Source organism: Callionymus lyra, chromosome 2, assembly GCF_982586985.1.
Source record: "Callionymus lyra chromosome 2, fCalLyr1.hap1.1, whole genome shotgun sequence".
Classification (NCBI taxonomy): Eukaryota; Metazoa; Chordata; class Actinopteri; order Syngnathiformes; family Callionymidae; genus Callionymus; species Callionymus lyra.
In genome coordinates this window covers 42,106,639-42,125,165 of record NC_141819.1, presented here as the reverse complement: position 1 = coordinate 42,125,165, position 18,527 = coordinate 42,106,639, and the positions used below count along the sequence as shown (strand labels likewise).

General features: G+C 35.7%; 1 protein-coding gene across 3 annotated transcripts in view; it reads left to right on the top strand.

The window, feature by feature from the left end:
* LOC148087091 (cyclin-dependent kinase-like 5) overlaps window positions 1–18,527 on the top strand; it is a 40,933-nt gene that overhangs the window by 6,574 nt on the left and 15,832 nt on the right. For all 3 annotated transcript variants that reach the window (XM_087785319.1, XM_087785318.1, XM_087785316.1), the window contains exons 3-9: window positions 633–667; window positions 11,819–11,864; window positions 11,923–12,059; window positions 14,537–14,657; window positions 15,371–15,430; window positions 16,297–16,387; window positions 16,452–16,641. In XM_087785319.1, coding sequence (XP_087641445.1) covers window positions 633–667; window positions 11,819–11,864; window positions 11,923–12,059; window positions 14,537–14,657; window positions 15,371–15,430; window positions 16,297–16,387; window positions 16,452–16,641 — 680 coding nt within the window. The remainder of the gene's footprint in view (window positions 1–632; window positions 668–11,818; window positions 11,865–11,922; window positions 12,060–14,536; window positions 14,658–15,370; window positions 15,431–16,296; window positions 16,388–16,451; window positions 16,642–18,527) is intronic.

The window sequence follows — 18,527 nt, the reverse complement described above, 5'->3', positions numbered from 1 at the left end:
ACAGGTTAATGTAGCTTCAAAGTACAATCTTTTTCAAAATAAAACACCTTTCAGACGTTTTTTTAATCAATAGAACAGAGATTCTATACGTTGTTTTATTTCTTCTTTGCGGCCTGATAACCCATGCCTCATGGTCTGGTAACGGTTGCCATAAAGTGGTTGGGGATCACTGCCTTATTGAATGAAACATTAAAAAAGAGAAGGCTTTTTCATCTTCCCACAATTCTTAATTATGTCAATTTATTTGTCTTTAAAAAAAATAGGTTTATGTTTCTTTATTCTCAGTGTTCATCTTTGGATCAATGTAAAGCGGCTAATATGAGGATCAGCTCCAAGTCTGGATGTTATGCCTGAAAAAAAAAAACATGACCTTTTAGGTTTTGTTATTTATTTGCGCATTTATAAGAAAAGAAAACGTCACCATCACGACCCATTTCATGTAATATGAATGATTGTTGGTTTTGTAACATATGTTGTAGTTAAAAGTACTGGGGGAGTAAATCATGGTATAGATTTTTCACTGGTATTCGTATTGACTACTAAGAACACTAAATCACAAACTAATTAATGGATAATTAATGCATCATAATTTTGTAATTAATAATGTATTAATTCTAAAAATGTTGTTGCAGGAGCCTATGGTGTTGTTTTGAAGTGCAGACACAAGGTAAGACATATTTTGAACTCTTTTTATTGCATGTGTTTATGTTGAAATGCTTCTGGTCATAATTGATAACTGGTTTGTGTATTGAACGTCAAAGTGGCTTCACATCATTCATGTTTTATTGTAAAAGTTATTTGAATGTTTTGAGTTAGTTAAAAACTTTGTAAACAATGTTTTCAGTCAGACATGGTTTCTAAAGGTTATTGTCTGAAGGGTTCGGTTTGTTATGGTGCTAGTTTGTCTGACCTTTAACTAATTGCTCTCAACTGTCTTATCATTTCTTAGGCTGACAAAAATGTCACTTTATTTATTCTTTTGTCACCTTTTTGTTTTCAACAAAGACACAATGAAATATTAAGCAGAATTAATTCAGACAGACGATGATCCACACCTCAGTCATCTTTGCCCATGTAAGGAAAACTCTGCGATGAAAATTGATGTCAGTCCAACATGAATAAGAGAGACAACCACCGACTCCCTCCTACTGACTGAGATCTGCAGGAAAGTAACAAAACACTTTGAGGCTTCAGAACGCTTCCTCTGCTCACGCTGCACTGCACAGATGCTCTGCTGTGTTTTGAACAAGAGAACAGTCGGTCCTGATTGTTCAGTGTCTGAGGGCAAATGTTTCTATTTAGCTGTGTAATTATATTCACTTAAAGTTTCTCAACTTCTCCAGACGTTTGTTTCTACATCAGGGGTGTCAACTTAATTACACAAGCTACCAAAATCTTCAGTCAAGAAGCCGGGCCAAATAAAATGTATATTTACCAAACTGTAACAGGAATTATGAGTCTGATTATGATATTGTCTTTTTATTTATCTGTGGCTTAATGTATCTTAATTATCTCTGTCCTTTTATACTATCAGTTTTGTTTTTAGTGGAAGTCTCTGTATAGTAGTAGACATCAATCATCTTTTTTCCTATATCTTTTCTTAAACAATCTTCATAGGTCACCATATAATTGGATTTTTTTCACTGCCATGATAATTGGCTTATGACAATATTGAATTGTTAAACTTAACAAAAACATTTCAAAGTTTCGACATTTTAAATGTTTTTATTATCCCTTTTGTTGTCTCTGGGTCAAAGTGAACGACCTCCCTGGTTTCCATAAATACATATGCAGTGGTGGAGGCCGTCCACCTTGACCAGGAGACAACACAAGGGATACCACAAACAAATTTGTTTTCGGGCCTGCGGGTCACCTTGAAAGTGAATTTTAAACATTAACATAAACATTAAACACACATAAACATAATAATTCTTTTTTTTAGTTAATATAATGTGAATATGGTGCTTAAATTCATCATAGAGATTCTAAAGCATCAGTAAGATGCCAGTGCTTCTAAGAGTTCCACCAGAAAACACCATTGCTTTGAAATCAGTCATAATGAATTGACGCACTAATGCTTCTACGTCATCACATGATCATCTGTGCGTCACATGATTGGTTCAAAGTTCGATCAATTTGTTGCATACTCTTTTGGTTTGTCTGGAGTTACTATTATATCAACATTTATCTATTGAAATCAAAACACTTAAAAAATATTTAATTTAAATTTAGATTTAAATGAATATTCTTTAAACCCAATAATTCAGTAGAACATTCAAAGTTTCAACATTTGAAATGTTATGTTACACATACTCGCAGAGTAATATATTATATATATATAAGGGCACTTATTTCTTTAACTATTTTCCTTACGTTGTCTGCGTCTCACATAATGTCATCCATCACCAATGACATTTATACTTAAGCTTGTAACTGTCCAACCTCTGGTCTGAACTCTACTCACAGGAATTACTTTACATATGATTATCTTGGACTCGCAGAAGGAAAAACAAACAGTTATGTAATATAGTGGAGAAGACAGCAAACACCTATTACCTCTCAAGTGGGGAAACTGCATCAGGAGGTGGTCGAGTGAAGAAATGTGTTCCTGTAAATTCTAGACTCACAACCTGCAATTATGTTGCTTTATTATTCACACTGATTGATCGCAGGCTGGTGCAGCTGCAAATGTCAATTCCTCGGTTATGTAACAGAAACTTCCATAGTTGTCAATTCGGCCAAACAAATGGATTACAGGCTTGGTTGGTGTCAACAAACACTGTTAGCTTTTTCAAAATATTATCACAAAGATATTGACGAGTTGAAAAGAACTGGGGGTGTTTATTGACAAGAATCTTGGCGTAGCATTACTTTGCAAGGCACTGTAATATTACTCTGTGAGGCTCTGTAGTATTACTTTGCAAGGCACTGTAATATTACTCTGTGAGGCTCTGTAGCATTACTTTGCAAGGCACTGTAATATTACTCTGTGAGGCTCTGTAGTATTACTTTGCAAGGCACTGTAATATTACTCTGTGAGGCTCTGTAGCATTACTTTGCAAGGCACTGTAATATTACTCTGTGAGGCTCTGTAGTATTACTTTGCAAGGCACTGTAATATTACTCTGTGAGGCTCTGTAGTATTACTTTGCAAGGCACTGTAACATTACTTTGCGAGGCTCTGTAGTATTACTCTGCAAGGCACTGTAATATTACTCTGCCAGGGTAAGTAGTATTACTCTGCAAAGTAAGTAAGTAAGTAAGTGAGCTCCAATAACATAACTATGCAATTTATTCTTGGAATCATTTATTGAAATAATAAAGTAAAACTCCATGTATGAGAAAAATAACAATTTATATTTAAAATATTTTAATAATTTTTTTTAACTATTAAATAAAATGTAAAGGCATAATTCAATGCTTAAACAGCAACATTTAATGAAATTTTTTTTTGTTTGTTTTTTACAACATTTGTATGTCAAATTCAATAATCCAATATTCTAATTGCCCAGATATACCTCCATTATACCATAGGTTACAATGAGACGAACAATAATTTGGACGAATGCAACCACATTTGTAATGAAAACGCTCCTACGATATGATTGGTTAACCGCAAACGAGTAGGTGACTAATGAATTCTCCGTCAGTGAATTGGGCACAAGTGGAACGACTATTTAATTAAACGTTTCCCCTCGTGTTATTAGTCTGGCAAACCACAATCCCCTGGTTGTCAGACATTAATCCACCACCGAGCCGTCCGTGTGCTGAGAGCACGATAAATGCACTTTTAATGGCGTACGATAACAGTTTGCCGTGTGATTCTTTGGAAGACGATCAATATGGATCAGCACCCTCTGGAAAATACTGTCGCAGTGAACGAGTTGATGTTTTACATCCAGCCTCATAATGATGTGACGCAGGAAAAAGGACATGACACTAGCAAGCTAACACGTACTGAAGCGGAGGTGTGAGGAGATTTAGAAAAAAAACACGCCGGCCATGGCTAATGAGTCGCAGCTGCTCGGAGAACATACTTAACCCCTGATCAGAATAATTAGATCCCAGAACAATCAGGAGAAAAATAGATGCGACTAAAATAGATGTTCACAGTCTTGCACCTATTAATCAGCAGAACACACTTAAAAAACATCCTCACATGGAAGGCTGAGGGGGCGCAGACTTAGCCATGCATAACAGGATCGTGTTAAAGACAGATATTTAGTTGTGGCTGACGGTATGTTGGACTACATTCTAAATATTACCTCAAATGCAGGGCAGCATTTTGTTGTAGTGGAAGAATATCAGTGCCATCACCATATTGAATGATTTTTTTGTTTGTTTATTATTTAAATGTTTTTGGAATAACTAAATTCAAATATTTATATATTGTAAAGGTTGAATGTTGTTTTTGGATTTATTTAGCTAAAACATACGAATATTTTCAAAATGAATGACAAAGACAAAGTTACTTCCTTATTTCATTGAATATTTCAAAACTTAAATCTGTATTAAATAGAGCATTGAATTAAATGATTTCTGTATTGGGTGATTTCTTTTCAATAAAAAATTACACAATTTTTAAATATTTTCTAAATGAATTAATTCTTAAATAAGTTACAATATATATTTTTGATTTGTACTCTTTTAAATTCAATATATAAATGTTAGTATAGCGCCACCAGACAATAGCAAAAGAGATTAATCACTGGTGCGTCAATATCAATCAGATCAATTGAAGTCAATTTGAACTCGAATTCACACAGTTATCGTTTAAACATTTCATAAATATGAAACTTTGAATTCAAACATTTAATAATCTAATGTCACTTCAATTGACCTGATGAGATGTTACGACTGTGAGGACCCCCGGAGCAGTCCCCCAAAGAGAAAATAACACGACGCAGAGGACATTTTTTATTAGTCCTTAACATCCATTTCTTTTCCATCAATAATGCACTGTAACTGTGTCAACCAGACGACAAAGACTCTCTCTCCGTCTCTTCCTCTCTTGTTCAGTCAATTTTCTCGTCAGAACTTGTCAGGAGAAACAAGTTCGGTTCACTCACTTCTTTTGTCCGCCTCGTGTTGAGTTATGTAAGGAGGTTCCTGTCTTCGGAAGGAAATAAATGCTCTCGTCTCTGGTTAGAAAAAAGTCAACGTAGCTGGCAAAGTCCTCTCCAGAGGGAAGTGATGTTAGGAAGCTATTTTGAATCAAAATGTAGTCTACTGATGTCTCAGTGAAGGTTTTAGGGGGGAGGTCAAAGGTCAACTCCATCAGGTAAATGGCAGAGATGTACAAGGTGGGTAAAAGACCCACATTGAATTTAAATCTGTTCAGTTTTAATGGAATTCAAGCCATATTTAATACGTATTTGAGCTTTACTTTCATTAATTGTAAAACCCCCTGAACTAGCTCTATTCACACATTTTTTAGATTATTTGGTTTTCAATTATAAATCTTCTATTATAGGGCAACTGTCTGTTTTTTACAGAGTGTCTTATATTTTAGTGCTTTAACAAAGTTGATAGGAAAATGGGAATATTGTATTTTTCCCTAGTGTTGCAAATATGAATAAACAAATCATTGATTTTCCTATTTAAATATGTAATGTACTGCATACATATACATTTTTATACAGAATATTAACATATTTAACTGTTTTTATATTTTCATGAACAGATGGAACTAATTTCACTAACACTGAAATCAATTATTGATTAAATTATTTACAAAAACAAAAAAACTACAAAAACCAAATTGATTGGCACGGTGGAATGGTGATTAGCGCGATGGCCTCACAGCAAGAAGGTTGCAGGTTCACTTCCCACTTGGGAGGGAGCCAACTTGTTAATATGTTCTCCCCTTGTTGCATGGGTTTACTCCGGTTTCCTCCCACAGTCCAAAAACATACAGAGGTCGATTGGGAACTTGGGGAAATTGTCTGTAGGTATGAGTGTGTGTGTGTGACACACATAAGGGATTAAGCTGCAGAAAAAGAACAGATTGATAGATTAAATTATGTTGGGGGTGAAATAGTTTAAGTTGAAAACTATTGTTTGAGTTTTTATGCAAAACTGACCTCTTGGACCATTGGAGTGACTGAGATAAAGGTTTGTTGTCAGAGTGATGAACCTCAGCAGCCACAAGGTCAGTGACTCAACAGAGTAAATAGATGGTGATGATTTTTACGATTGAAATGTTTTTTTCAGCTTTGTATTATTTTCTTGAATAATTGAATTCAATTATTATACACTGTTTGTATTATATCATTAGATATCATTAAATTCAATCTTTTGTATATTCAAATATACGCCAGCTATTTACACTGCGTTTGATATTCTAATTCCAATAATACAAAAATATGTAAAGTAATTTTTATTTATTTATTTATAATAAATGCTGTTATAATATTGCCTATGAGACTTGCAATCGAGCACTGAGCGCTTCAGTTCACATTGACATACTGTACACTGTCACATGCTCGTCTACGTGTTGCATGATTGACTGAAAGTTTGATCAAGAAGCTTGGTATTGTCTGTTGGCACCAATATACTAACATTTAAATATACTTTTAAAGGCTACAAATTAAAAAAATTAAGAATGTGAATTATTTATTTATTTTATAAATATTTAAATTTTGTTATTTTATTATATAAAAAAAACAAAACAATTATTTAATTCAATTATTCAGAAAAGTATTCATTCATGCTGAAAAAAAACATCATGTCATAAATTAAAAGTTTCAACGTTAATATGAGATCAATATGAGATCAAATAAGGACGTCATTTCGTCTTTACTTTTGATAAGAAAGTCTAAGCGTATATCGAACTATTCCATATCCCTGGAAAATTGAGAAATTGTCATTTTTTTCTTGTTCACCGGTATCTGTGAGAGTCGACCCTCCGCGGCCTGAACCAAACATACAAGAGAGTAAACATAGCAGCAGTGAGTGTTTATTCAGGCAAGTTTCGCCTCTGAGGAATTCACACCTCTGAGCTGCCTGGATGCTCTTATCGTTTTCGGAGAGAAGTCAAACATTGACAGCGTCGTGATTCAGCCACTGTGACTCTGCTGGGAAGATTGAGAATTCTCGTAGCGTGAATGGATTTCATTAATCACCGGGGATTAACAAAAGCAAGTCCTCTTATACGAAGCGTTGGCCTCGGCTCCGGTGGTGTTCTTGACGCCATGATCTCCGCCAGGCTGACGAGTCGAATGATCTGCATCATTGAGAAAGTGAGCAGAGAATAGCTTTAGAATGAAAGAAAAACGAGTGAGCGGTAGTAAAAATAAAGAATATTTGTTCAGAAAACACAAAAACATTTGTGATACCTAACTGTCAACCAGAAAAAGCTTGCATATTGGCACGATTACACCAACTATTAAATTCAAAAGTCTACAGAATAAAACATTGAATATAGTACATTTATTTGCAAACTATGGGAGAGAGAATACAAAACTCCATGTTTAAAAAAAAACAAAAAAACAAAAATAATTGTTTTATTCTGTTTTTTCTGCCGTAACTACTTTGTTGTTTTACTCTTAAATGAGTCTCTTATCTTGAAGTCTCTCAACTATGATGTCCTTTTAGAAATAAACAGCAGGGCCTAAGCAGGGATGAGAAAAATGGTAACGTTCAAGGCCGCACTGGGTCCTAGAATGTGCCCTCTAGTGGAGTAATGCAGGAAGATTAATAATAATAATTGATTTGTGTTTGCAGAAAATCTTGTGGAGCAAAGGATTATGGGGGTCACAAGTATTGGATAAACGGGTCCAGTTAATTGATATTGTTTTAACTACAAGTGTTGCCACCTAGTGGTAGCGAAGTGCATATAAGGTGGGGATCCAGGACCAAATTTACACTTTTATTCTCAGTCATGGCAGCTATTGTGTAAGTAATACGTTGGCGTGGCAGGCTAGGTTTATAAGCGTGACGTGCACTTTTTGGCCCGCAGGCCATGGTTTAACATTAATTGGTTTTGAATCTAGTAAAGGCTAAGCTAACCGCAAACTGGTTGATTTATATAAAAAATATATAAGTATAAAATCATATCTGTCATTTTGGTTGTTGTTTTGTTTTAATAAACTCAGTAATAAAATACCCACAATGATGTTTTGTGTGTCAGATTGAAATAAAGTTGATTTCATAAATTAAACAAGGAATGTTTTATAAAACGATGAATATCTTTGAATAAGTTAAGATGTTATCCTTGTTACATAAGGTTCTTACATCCGACACGACATCTTTTAACCAAGTGAGCGAGAACATATGTGACATATGAGTCTTCGGGCGCCGCAGCTCTCATGATCTTCTGGCAGCTTCTGTATCGACCGGAATCATTCATGATCGACATGGTTTAGTTTCAGGTCACAGACGTGAAGTCAAGTGTTGAAACTTTACTTTGACAAGTTTAATGAACAAATAATTCTTTCTTTTTACATGAATGATGTCACTTTAGTGGATTTGGATGAATTTAATTATGTATAAAATATATTTATAAGTGGAAATACATGTTTGACATTTAGTATTCTCTGTTTGGATCAATGGTTCGTTTACTCGTATCAATGTCGAATATGATCAGAAACAGTCAAAAGATACAATTGTGTGAGTTTTGAGTTTAGTGGTTACAATGCTACATAAATGGTGTGAGTGCGATTCCCTTTTTCCCTGCGCAGCAGAAACAATCCTTGCATAATGGAAGTTTAATATAGGGTGAATTTCAAAATCATTATCAAATAAATCCACTAGTTGTTTCCATCACATGATCTATTCAATTAAGATAACTATTTTATTTAATCTTTGAATTCGCCTTTTATTTTAAATCTATATTACCCTTTTTTTAGTTAACCAACACATGTTTGTGTTATAAGTAACCTTGTTTTATCAATTTGAAAATTCAATAATTTATTTCAATTAATCTTATAATAAACCAATCTTTTTAATAGATCTTATAATTCAACTCTTTGATGTCATTATTATATAAATACATTTGAGTCCATCTCATAATTAACCATTTTTTTCTTCGTGATTCCGTCTCACGGCTCACGGTCTTTTCCGTTGACCTGATCATTGTAGCCCATATGCTGGAGTCTTTCAGCAACTTCTAAATTCGCCGGGTCGAAACCTTCTGTCCTCGTACTTGAGCAGAACATTTATTTTTGCACAAGCAGAATCGGGGACATCAGGGAACGTTCTGGTCGTAAATGGGCCACCTTGAGTGGAACACTTGAGCGTGTAACTGGAGCGACAGTGAGGCTCATCTGAAGCTCACTTGTGTGATGTACATTACTTCGGTCTCTGAGCCGCCGGCAGCACGTGTGATGAAGAAGTCGCTGACCCCGGTCGCTTTCACTCCCTCGCTGCGAGACGTCTTGTGGCACATGTCGCAGCATGTATGCCACAGGAGGAGCTGTGCCGGTTCACGTCGCCGAGAGAACCAACACTAAAACTGCTGATAGACACAACAAACGACAGCACAGCAGGAATGTTTAGGGCATCAAACGTACATTTATTATTCAACTCCACACTGGACCTCTTTTTTAAGTCCTCTTTTGAGTGACAGGTGACCCAAGTTTGAAGCAACAGCTTAGACCGAGAATAGTTTGACTTAGTTACAAATGTACTTCTGGGTCATTCAGAAGCTATTTTAGCTAGCAGACGTTGGCAATGCCATCAGTATACGGTTGAATTAACAATTCTAATGTTAAATTATAGAAGTTATTTTTTTATTGAAATACTGTTGTTTTTTGATGATTGATCAAACGTTCATCCATTTATGGTGACACTGTTATACAAGTGTTTCTACTTCCCCACAAAAGTTCGATCAAGTACCTCGGTACTCTAGTGATTGTCAGGTAGCACTATTATACATTTTTATATTCAATTTAAAATACTACCAATTAAAGATTTTGGAATTTAGAAAAAATATTTAGGAATTATTGGAATAAGAATATCAAATTATGTGTAAAAAAAAACATTTCTCTTAAACTTAATCTAAACATTTATATTATATACTATTATAATCAAAGTTTCAATGCTTTAAATGTTAAATTCAATATTTAATAATCTGATGGCACTGATAAACTTTTAAACATCGGGCAGTTTAATGACATCACACTGAAGGATTAGTTAACTTTTTTCAAAAATAATTGACTAAATCTACTATTCTTAAAATGAAGGATATTTTTTACACAAGGAGTTTGATAGAGGAATTTCGATAATAAGAAAATATCTTCTAAAAAAAAAATTATTTAATTCTTGGTCTTTTAAATGAAATAGAAAATGATTCTGTAATAGTGCTACCATTTTTATATTTGATTTTAGAGAAAAGAACATTTAGAAGTTATATTTTAATAATTGGAATTCCAACATTAAACTCTAAGTGTAGAAAAAAAACAATAAAAAATATTTTTTTTAAATGCATTTTTTTTAAATTTGAAATGTTCAATTCATTAATTTTTCTGATTAGTTGTTAGACAGTTGACCTAGAAAAACTGTTGGTCAGTTACACTAACACTCAGTGTGGAAGTTTTTAGTCGTAGAACTTTGTGTACTCAGGAACAAGTTTGTTTGCACAGCTCAGCAAGTTTACACCTTGATTTTGACTGGCACAGAAACAATTCAATTCTTAATACTACTTCACACACAAAAGATATTTTCATCTTTCATAAGACGTGTGATTTAGAATGTTGCCAAGATAGAGTGGCTGCACCAGCCAGACTCTTCTTCTGGTACTGAGTCATGGACTTCTCTGGACTCACTGATATCCTCGTCGGAATGTTGCAATGCTGCCTCCGGCTCTTCTTATGGGGGAGGAAGTGGAGCACAGATCTGAGCCACGGGACGTCTCAGGCCTAACTAGGACAAGTCAGGAGAAAAAGTCAGCAGAGTTTCTGGCTTCATGCTGCGATAATAGAAACATTTTCACAAGTTAATCTACTAAAGTCTGAAAGTTTGATTGATGGAGCATTCCCTCTCTCCTTTCACAGATAGATCTATGATCACTGATAGATCTATGATCACAGATAGATCTACGATCACTGATAGATCTACGATCACTGATAGATCTACGATCACAGATAGATCTATGATCACAGATAGATCTATGATCACTGATAGATCTATGATCACAGATAGATCTACGATCACTGATAGATCTACGATCACTGATAGATCTACGATCACAGATAGATCTATGATCACTGATAGATCTACGATTACTGATAGATCGACGATCACAGATAGATCTATGATCACAGATAGATCTATGATCATTTAATATAGTAGGCCTGTGTGTGTGCGTGAATGTGTGTCTGTTTGTGAGTGTGTGAATGTGGTTGTGAGTTCTTTTTGGGTGTCTGTGTTTTCGTGTGTGTGTGCTTGGGTATCTGTGTGTATACAGATGTGTTTTAGTGGCTTGTGTGTGTGTCTTTGCATGTGTGTACTTCGTATGTGTGTGTTTGTCTTTGAGGAGCCACTAAGGATCATCATTTTGGTAACAAAATAAGAATACACTTTATCTGAGGGAATAAAAATCAGTAGAGAACGTTCACAGAGAGTCTGGTTCTGCTCAAGGTATCCGCTGTTTAAGTGACAGTGTAGGGAAAAATTATCTTAGTGTGATTGGCAGTTTTCTCCTATCTTATAAATTATTATATACTATATTATTTATTATTCAAACTATAACTTGTCTTCAGATCCCTCTATTATTGAGACCTCGATAAAGTGGGTTGAATTTATTGTATCTTAATGAGATGAAAATGGCTTCAAACAAGTGATTAAAACCTTTGTATCCTTCTCTTTTGTGACGCAGGACACCAATGAAATTGTGGCCATCAAGAAGTTCAAAGACAGTGAAGGCAAGAGATCCCACTCCTCGTATATAAATATCACGACTAAGAACATTCATCTCCACAGAAAATGAAGAAGTCAAAGAAACAACCCTTCGGGAGCTCAAGATGCTCCGGACCCTCAAGCAAGAGAACATCGTGGAGCTGAAGGAAGCGTTTCGCAGGAGAGGAAAACTCTACCTGGTCTTTGAGTATGTGGAGAAGGTCAGTGATATAGTGACTCATATCCCGTCAACTCAGAATGAACCGAACAAGTCCAATTTTAAGATGTCTTGAATGTGTAAAATTGGTAAAATAAAAAAACCTGAAAAGTACAAAAATAAATCTTTATAATTTATTCATCTTAAATTGTAAACCAAAAATCTACACTTAAAAAAAGAAAATTACCAAGAACATCAACCAACATGACTGTAATGTGTTTTTCTGAAACAGACTTGTTATTATGTCAGTTGAATTTGATTATATTTAAAAAAAAAGATGATGTATGTCCATTCAACAGTTCTAAATACCATCCTGTAACGCTTGCATGTTGTGGCTATTAAAGATTATTTTTAGAATTACAAATTTAATTCTTCGAGTTACATTATAAGACATGATATTTTCAGTTGATAGAAAGGATCTCTTTGCTCAACCGTATTACCTGAAAAGAAAATATAACTGTTAACGTTTCATTTATTTCCCAATTGTAATCTAAAGTGTAGGAAAGTTTCAAACTGAATGGTCTGTAGTGATTATAGCCCTTATAAAAAGGTTTATTTACAGAACAACTAAGTTCTGGTCGATTTAACTTTAAAATTGCCTCTAGGTAAGAATACCTGAAGTTGGAGCACCACCCTTGAGTTTTAGTCCAAAGAAAACTATTTAATTTACGTGGATAATAATTAATTGATTATGAAACACTAATTTGAATCAATCTCATTAACTGAAGTCACTACTTGTTGTCGTGATTAATGTTCTTTACTGAAAAAGAGGCTCTTAAATTGATTATACACAAATCTGAAAAATTGTAAGGGCAACTGACTTACTTATAGGATGTATTGAAATAAATAAAGAGAAAAGGGAGAACAGTTAAGAACAATGGAATGGAATGATGATGCTTGCTTTGATATCATGGAAGGAACAATATAAATTGATCAGGCTTTGATAAGTGTAAACTCTGGGAAAGCTTTACAATGTATTTTAAGCTAATCTTGCCACCTCAGATCAATTAGAAAAATACCAACACGTCAATCAATGCAAGAGTGACAATGTTACAGTTTCTTACGTCGTCGAGATGAGAGAGGAAGGCATGATGAGGACGAGGCGGTTGAGGTGAGGAGGATTAGTAAGTGATGAGCAGCAGCAGACGCACAAAGCCAAGGCCCTGGATCCAGTTGCGTTGTGGAGTGACTTGGCAGGGACCACTGTGAAGACGTGTAGCGAGAAGCGCTGACATCGGGGTCTTCTCGGGTCAGGTCCTGGCCTTTTGTTGCATGCTGGCAAAGATCTTCCTCAACCGAGTCTTTGACGCATGGACCTTCTCTGGAAGAGCAGTTTGGTTGCTTGGTGGAGCCCAAGAGGTTCAGGCTTGCTTGGCTGGCTGCTGGAGGTTGGATTGCTTGCAGCTTGATTGCGTCTTGAGAAGGTTGTGTCGAGACTTACTGCACCGAGTTGCAGGGTAAAACCAAAAGGGTCGAGAGAGGGGGCAGGAGTCAGGAAGGGGAGTGAAGAGGGGAGAGAATGGGAAGCCAGGGAAGGGCGAACGGGCTGGCGAGCTCGGCGAGAAGAAGGTAAGGGCAGAGCAGTTTCGCGTGGCTCTTTTTAAGCCGTGCTCCTGGATTGGTGGGCTGACATCCGATTCCTCAGCACCCATCGGTTAGATATTGGCTCTTGGTCCCCTCCTTCTGTATTGTTCCTCCTTCTGATTGACTTTGAAACATTCTTTTATTTGACGTTATTGAAAGATCTGAGGCTCACACGTAAGGCTAACTTATCATAATTTTCCAAGCTCTTTCTAAGGATCAGAATAATATCAAAAGTTACATGTTATGAAAACAAAATATTGAGATTTATGTTCAAACAGCATATAGACATCAAAACACTTTTATGCTTGGTTCTATAGTTGACGTGACTTTCTTCTTTGGCTTCCCTTTACCTGAAAATATTTTATTGAACAGGAAAATCACAATTAATACTCTGATCCATAATTTAGTCATCTGGTGGTTTGGGTTCTCTGTGGTCATTCTGGTTCTCCAGCCATGTGTGGAGAATGGCCGGCCTTTGGATGCCAGAAGATTGATGGGTGAGGGTCTGCATTCCGAAAGTCGTAAAACGAGGACTTTGATGCCAAAAACAAACATGAAGGACTTCACTACAGGTGTAATTATTTCACTTAAAATGTGGTAGCTTAGCTTTGTGAGGTGAGTACTTACATGTTATTACAATTTGTTTTTCATTAAAATCCTTGCAAAGGTTTCATGCTGTTAACATAAACTGTTAATTGTTAAATTGTTGTTTTTTGCAACTGTACCTTAAGGTCAACTTCCTAGCTTAGCTATTTTAGCTTTGTGGGGTGAAGTTTACGGGTCGTTAGTCGTACGATAATGATTTCATTTTCAGTAAATGGAACTGTTTTCGTAAAAAGACCAGTCTTTCATAGCGAATGAAAATGTTAATGATATATATATTTATTTGCCTTGTAGAACATGCTGGAGTTGCTGGAGGAGCTGCCCAATGGAGTGCCTGCAGAGAAAGCACGCAGTTACATTTACCAGCTCATCAGAGCCATCCACTGGTGCCATAAACACGACATTGTTCACCGAGGTGATTATAAAATACACACCATATGTACTATGGAACATGGTACATGGAACTGTGGAAGTACATCAGTCCATCAGAATAAGAATGTTGAATTTAACATTAAATTGTTGAAAACTTGAAATTTTGTTTCAAAGCATTAAATATATATATTATTTGTATTTAAATATATTTAAAATTAAAAATTAAAATATATATATATATATATTTTTCATTTTGAATTTAATTAGTTAAAACAAATTAATTCAACATTTAAATATTCAAATTATTAAATGAAATTATTTAAAACCAAAAAATCAATGCAGATTCAACATATGAATTTTAAATATTCAAGAATTTATTCAAGTACCAGATAAACTTTTATGCATAAGTGGAGAATGAACTAACTGTACGACTGGTCTAATAAAGGGAAGCCAGTCTTGCAAGTGTTGCTCGACTGCTCCTGTGACATGTTTCTGCTTGACTGCCAGAGATTCCGAGAACAGATGGTGTGAGTGTTTGGACCTCGTAGCATTAAAGCGAGTGTCCAATTGGCCTGCGGGCCACACATGAAGTTGTGATGTATAAATGATGGATTGACATGAAAGTCTATATTTGACCAACCGTTCTTTTTTATGCAGCTCACTGATTCACACTCTCTCTCAGCTGAAGTGACAAGTTGTGATGATGTAACTGTGACTGGTTTATCTGTCGCCTCAGTTATGTTTTTGTTGTTCCAGACATTAAGCCAGAAAACCTTCTCATCAGCTCCGATGACACGCTCAAGTTGTGCGACTTTGGTGAGCACTGCTCTCTGTGGAGTTTTTTTAGACCAGGGTTCTTGGTTCTCAGTGAACATGTTGATGACATGTTGTTGACACACAAAAGACTAATCACGCTTGGGTTCAATCTGCTGGTGTAGCAACATAACGGGGGGAAAGGGAAACATGGCACAGGCCTCGTCATGCCCACAATCTGGAGTGAGACTGACACCCTGCTGAGTGTGTAAGACGATGTATTCAACCCCAACAAACAAACAAGTGCTTCTCATCCACTAGTTTGACCTTTAAGTCCCATAATAGTATGTATATAAACAAGTATGTTTGTCTCTCTTGCTTTCTATCTGTCCCTTTGTATGTCTTTGTGTACGTCGACCAAATGTCTTGAAAATGATCGTGTAGTCTACTGACTCCTCAGTGAAGGTTTTAGGGGGAAGGTCAAATGTCATCTCCATCAGGTCAAGAGAAAGAAGGTACAAGGGGGCACAAGACCCCTTTAAAATTCAAAAATTTCCAATTTCAATGGCATTTAAACTCTATTTAGTACATCTTAAACAAAGATAACTTTCATAATCGCAGCTACTTTCATCAAATGTTAGACTCGTGATCCAGCTGAACATACTCTCTGTTCTCCTCCAGTTTTGATATCATGATTTGTCACTGGGCATTTCAGTAAGTTATTATTTGACAGAGATAAGACAATAAAATTGATTAATAAACATTTGTGTTGTCCTGCTCATCCCTGGTTCTTGTTTTGTGATTTTTTAAACTTTTAATATTTAATATGTTTTGTGTTTATGTTGAAAATAAATCTGATAATACAATATTCTGCATAATAAAAAAATATTTTAGAAAAAAAGGTCTTAATAAATCCTTTAACTCTTTAGGGTTTGCCCGAAATCTCTCTGAAGGAACTGATGCCAATTACACAGAATACGTGGCGACGAGATGGTACCGCTCTCCGGAGCTCCTGCTCGGGTACACACCGACATATATCTCATGTATTTAATCATGGAGGTCACCAGCAACTCTTCTGTCTCAGGGCTCCGTACGGGAAGGCGGTGGACATGTGGTCAGTGGGCTGCATCTTAGGAGAGCTGAGCGACGGACAGCCTTTGTTTCCGGGAGAGAGCGAGATCGACCAACTCTTCACCATCCAAAAAGTTCTGGGACCCCTTCCACCTGAACAGATGAAGCTCTTCTACAACAACCCTCGCTTCCACGGGCTGAGGGTAAACAGCTCTATTGAAGTGATTAAATTTAAAAATTAGAATATTAAAAAATAAATGATTTTAGACATAGTTTGATAAACTAATTACAATCATAAAAAAAAATCTTTATATAATCTGTAGCCTTTTAAATTCAATATAAAAATGTTTATATAATAGTGCCATCTTTCCAGACCAATCCAATCAAGCACAGACTTTTTAATTCAGACGTTGTAGACGTTACATTGCAGTAAATTGCACATAGCTGTTACCTTTGCTTTGGAATCCGCCATGTTGAATTGTTGACTGGATGAAAGTTGGATCAAGTAGTTTGGTGGCACTATTACATCAACATTTTCACACTGAATTTAGAAGCTGTGAATTGAAAAATATTGAATAAAAGTTAAGTTAATTAAAAGTTTGATCAAGTTGCCCTTTATTTTTTCAAATAAAAATATTGAATTTATTATTGCAATAAGAAAATAAAAGTCTCTGGGTAAAAAGATTAATTAATTTTGAAAATATTCACATATTTCTAATTCAATTATTTAAAAAAAAAATTAAATCAACCTTGAAATATTGAAATTATTTAATTAATTTTAAAAAATGATGCAAATGCAAGGCTTGAAAATCATTTTAATGAATAACTTTCTATCCTTTAAATGTTGAACCCAACCGTTCAATATTATGACTTCCATACTTCTCTTCCTCTTTTTCCTGATCTTCACTCAACTGGCTTCCTCGTCTGCAGTCTCCATCTTCCACCTCCTCTTCACTTATTTATTTTCTCTCGCTGCAACACTTCTTTTTTCTCCTTCCTGGCTGAGTGTGCTGCTGTGACTGATTGGATCACAATGACTCATCATGTATAATCTACGGTGAACACTGAAGCTGTGGCAACTTTCTGATACTGCAGCCGATCCGCTCTTCTTCCCCTGCATGCCTACGCCTCAGGATACTATTATACTTATTAATTCACAAATTGCTACTTTAACCACTCGTGGTGAATCGTCACTGATTGGCAATCATTCATCCAAACATTCCCAACATGCATTCTGTCATCCAAACAGATGAAAATTCCTCAATTTATTTGAATGTACCCAAGATTGTCCCTTTATATCATGTCAGTATTTTATTCAAAGACATTCAGATAAAACAGTTAAAAAAATTTGGTTCACTCATTTTCTCTAGTTTACAGGTTTATTTTTGGAGTAAACAAGCGTCTTGACGGGTCAAGAGTCACATGCTACTGTTACTTCAGAAAAAAAACAACCAATTTCTTTCAAAACAAAACACCTTATAGACATTAATAATGGACGGAAGAGAAGTAAGTAAGTAATTAGTATTTATAAAGCGCTTTTCCAGACCAGGGTCACAAAGCGCTTAAACAATCAAAAAATACCCGATAAAATAAATACTTAAAAGGTCAAAACAACACAGAGACAAGCATAAGAGTCGCAGAAAATCAGGGAAAAGCCTGTATGAATAAAAATGTCTTAAGGTGTTTCTTGAATGAGTAAGTAGATCCATCAAATACAGAGGGAGAGGAAGATCGTTCCAAAGCTTAGGAGCAACAGCCTGGAAGGATTTCTCTCCTCTGGTCCTGAACCGTGTGCGAGGAACCATCAGTAGATTATGACCCACAGACCTCAGAGCCCGAGCTGGGGTGTAAGGCTGGATCAGATCACTGATGTAAGGAGGAGCCTGACCAAGAATAGCTCTGAAAGTAAGAACCAGAATTTTAAATTTGATCCTGAAAGAAACTGGCAGCCAGTGAAGAGATTTAAGGATCGGATTGATTTAAGGATCGGAGAAATGTGAATTATTCTACTAGAGCGGGACAGAATTCTCGCTGCAGAGTTCTGTATCAACTGTATCAACTGCAGGCGAGACGGCTCCTTATTGTTAAG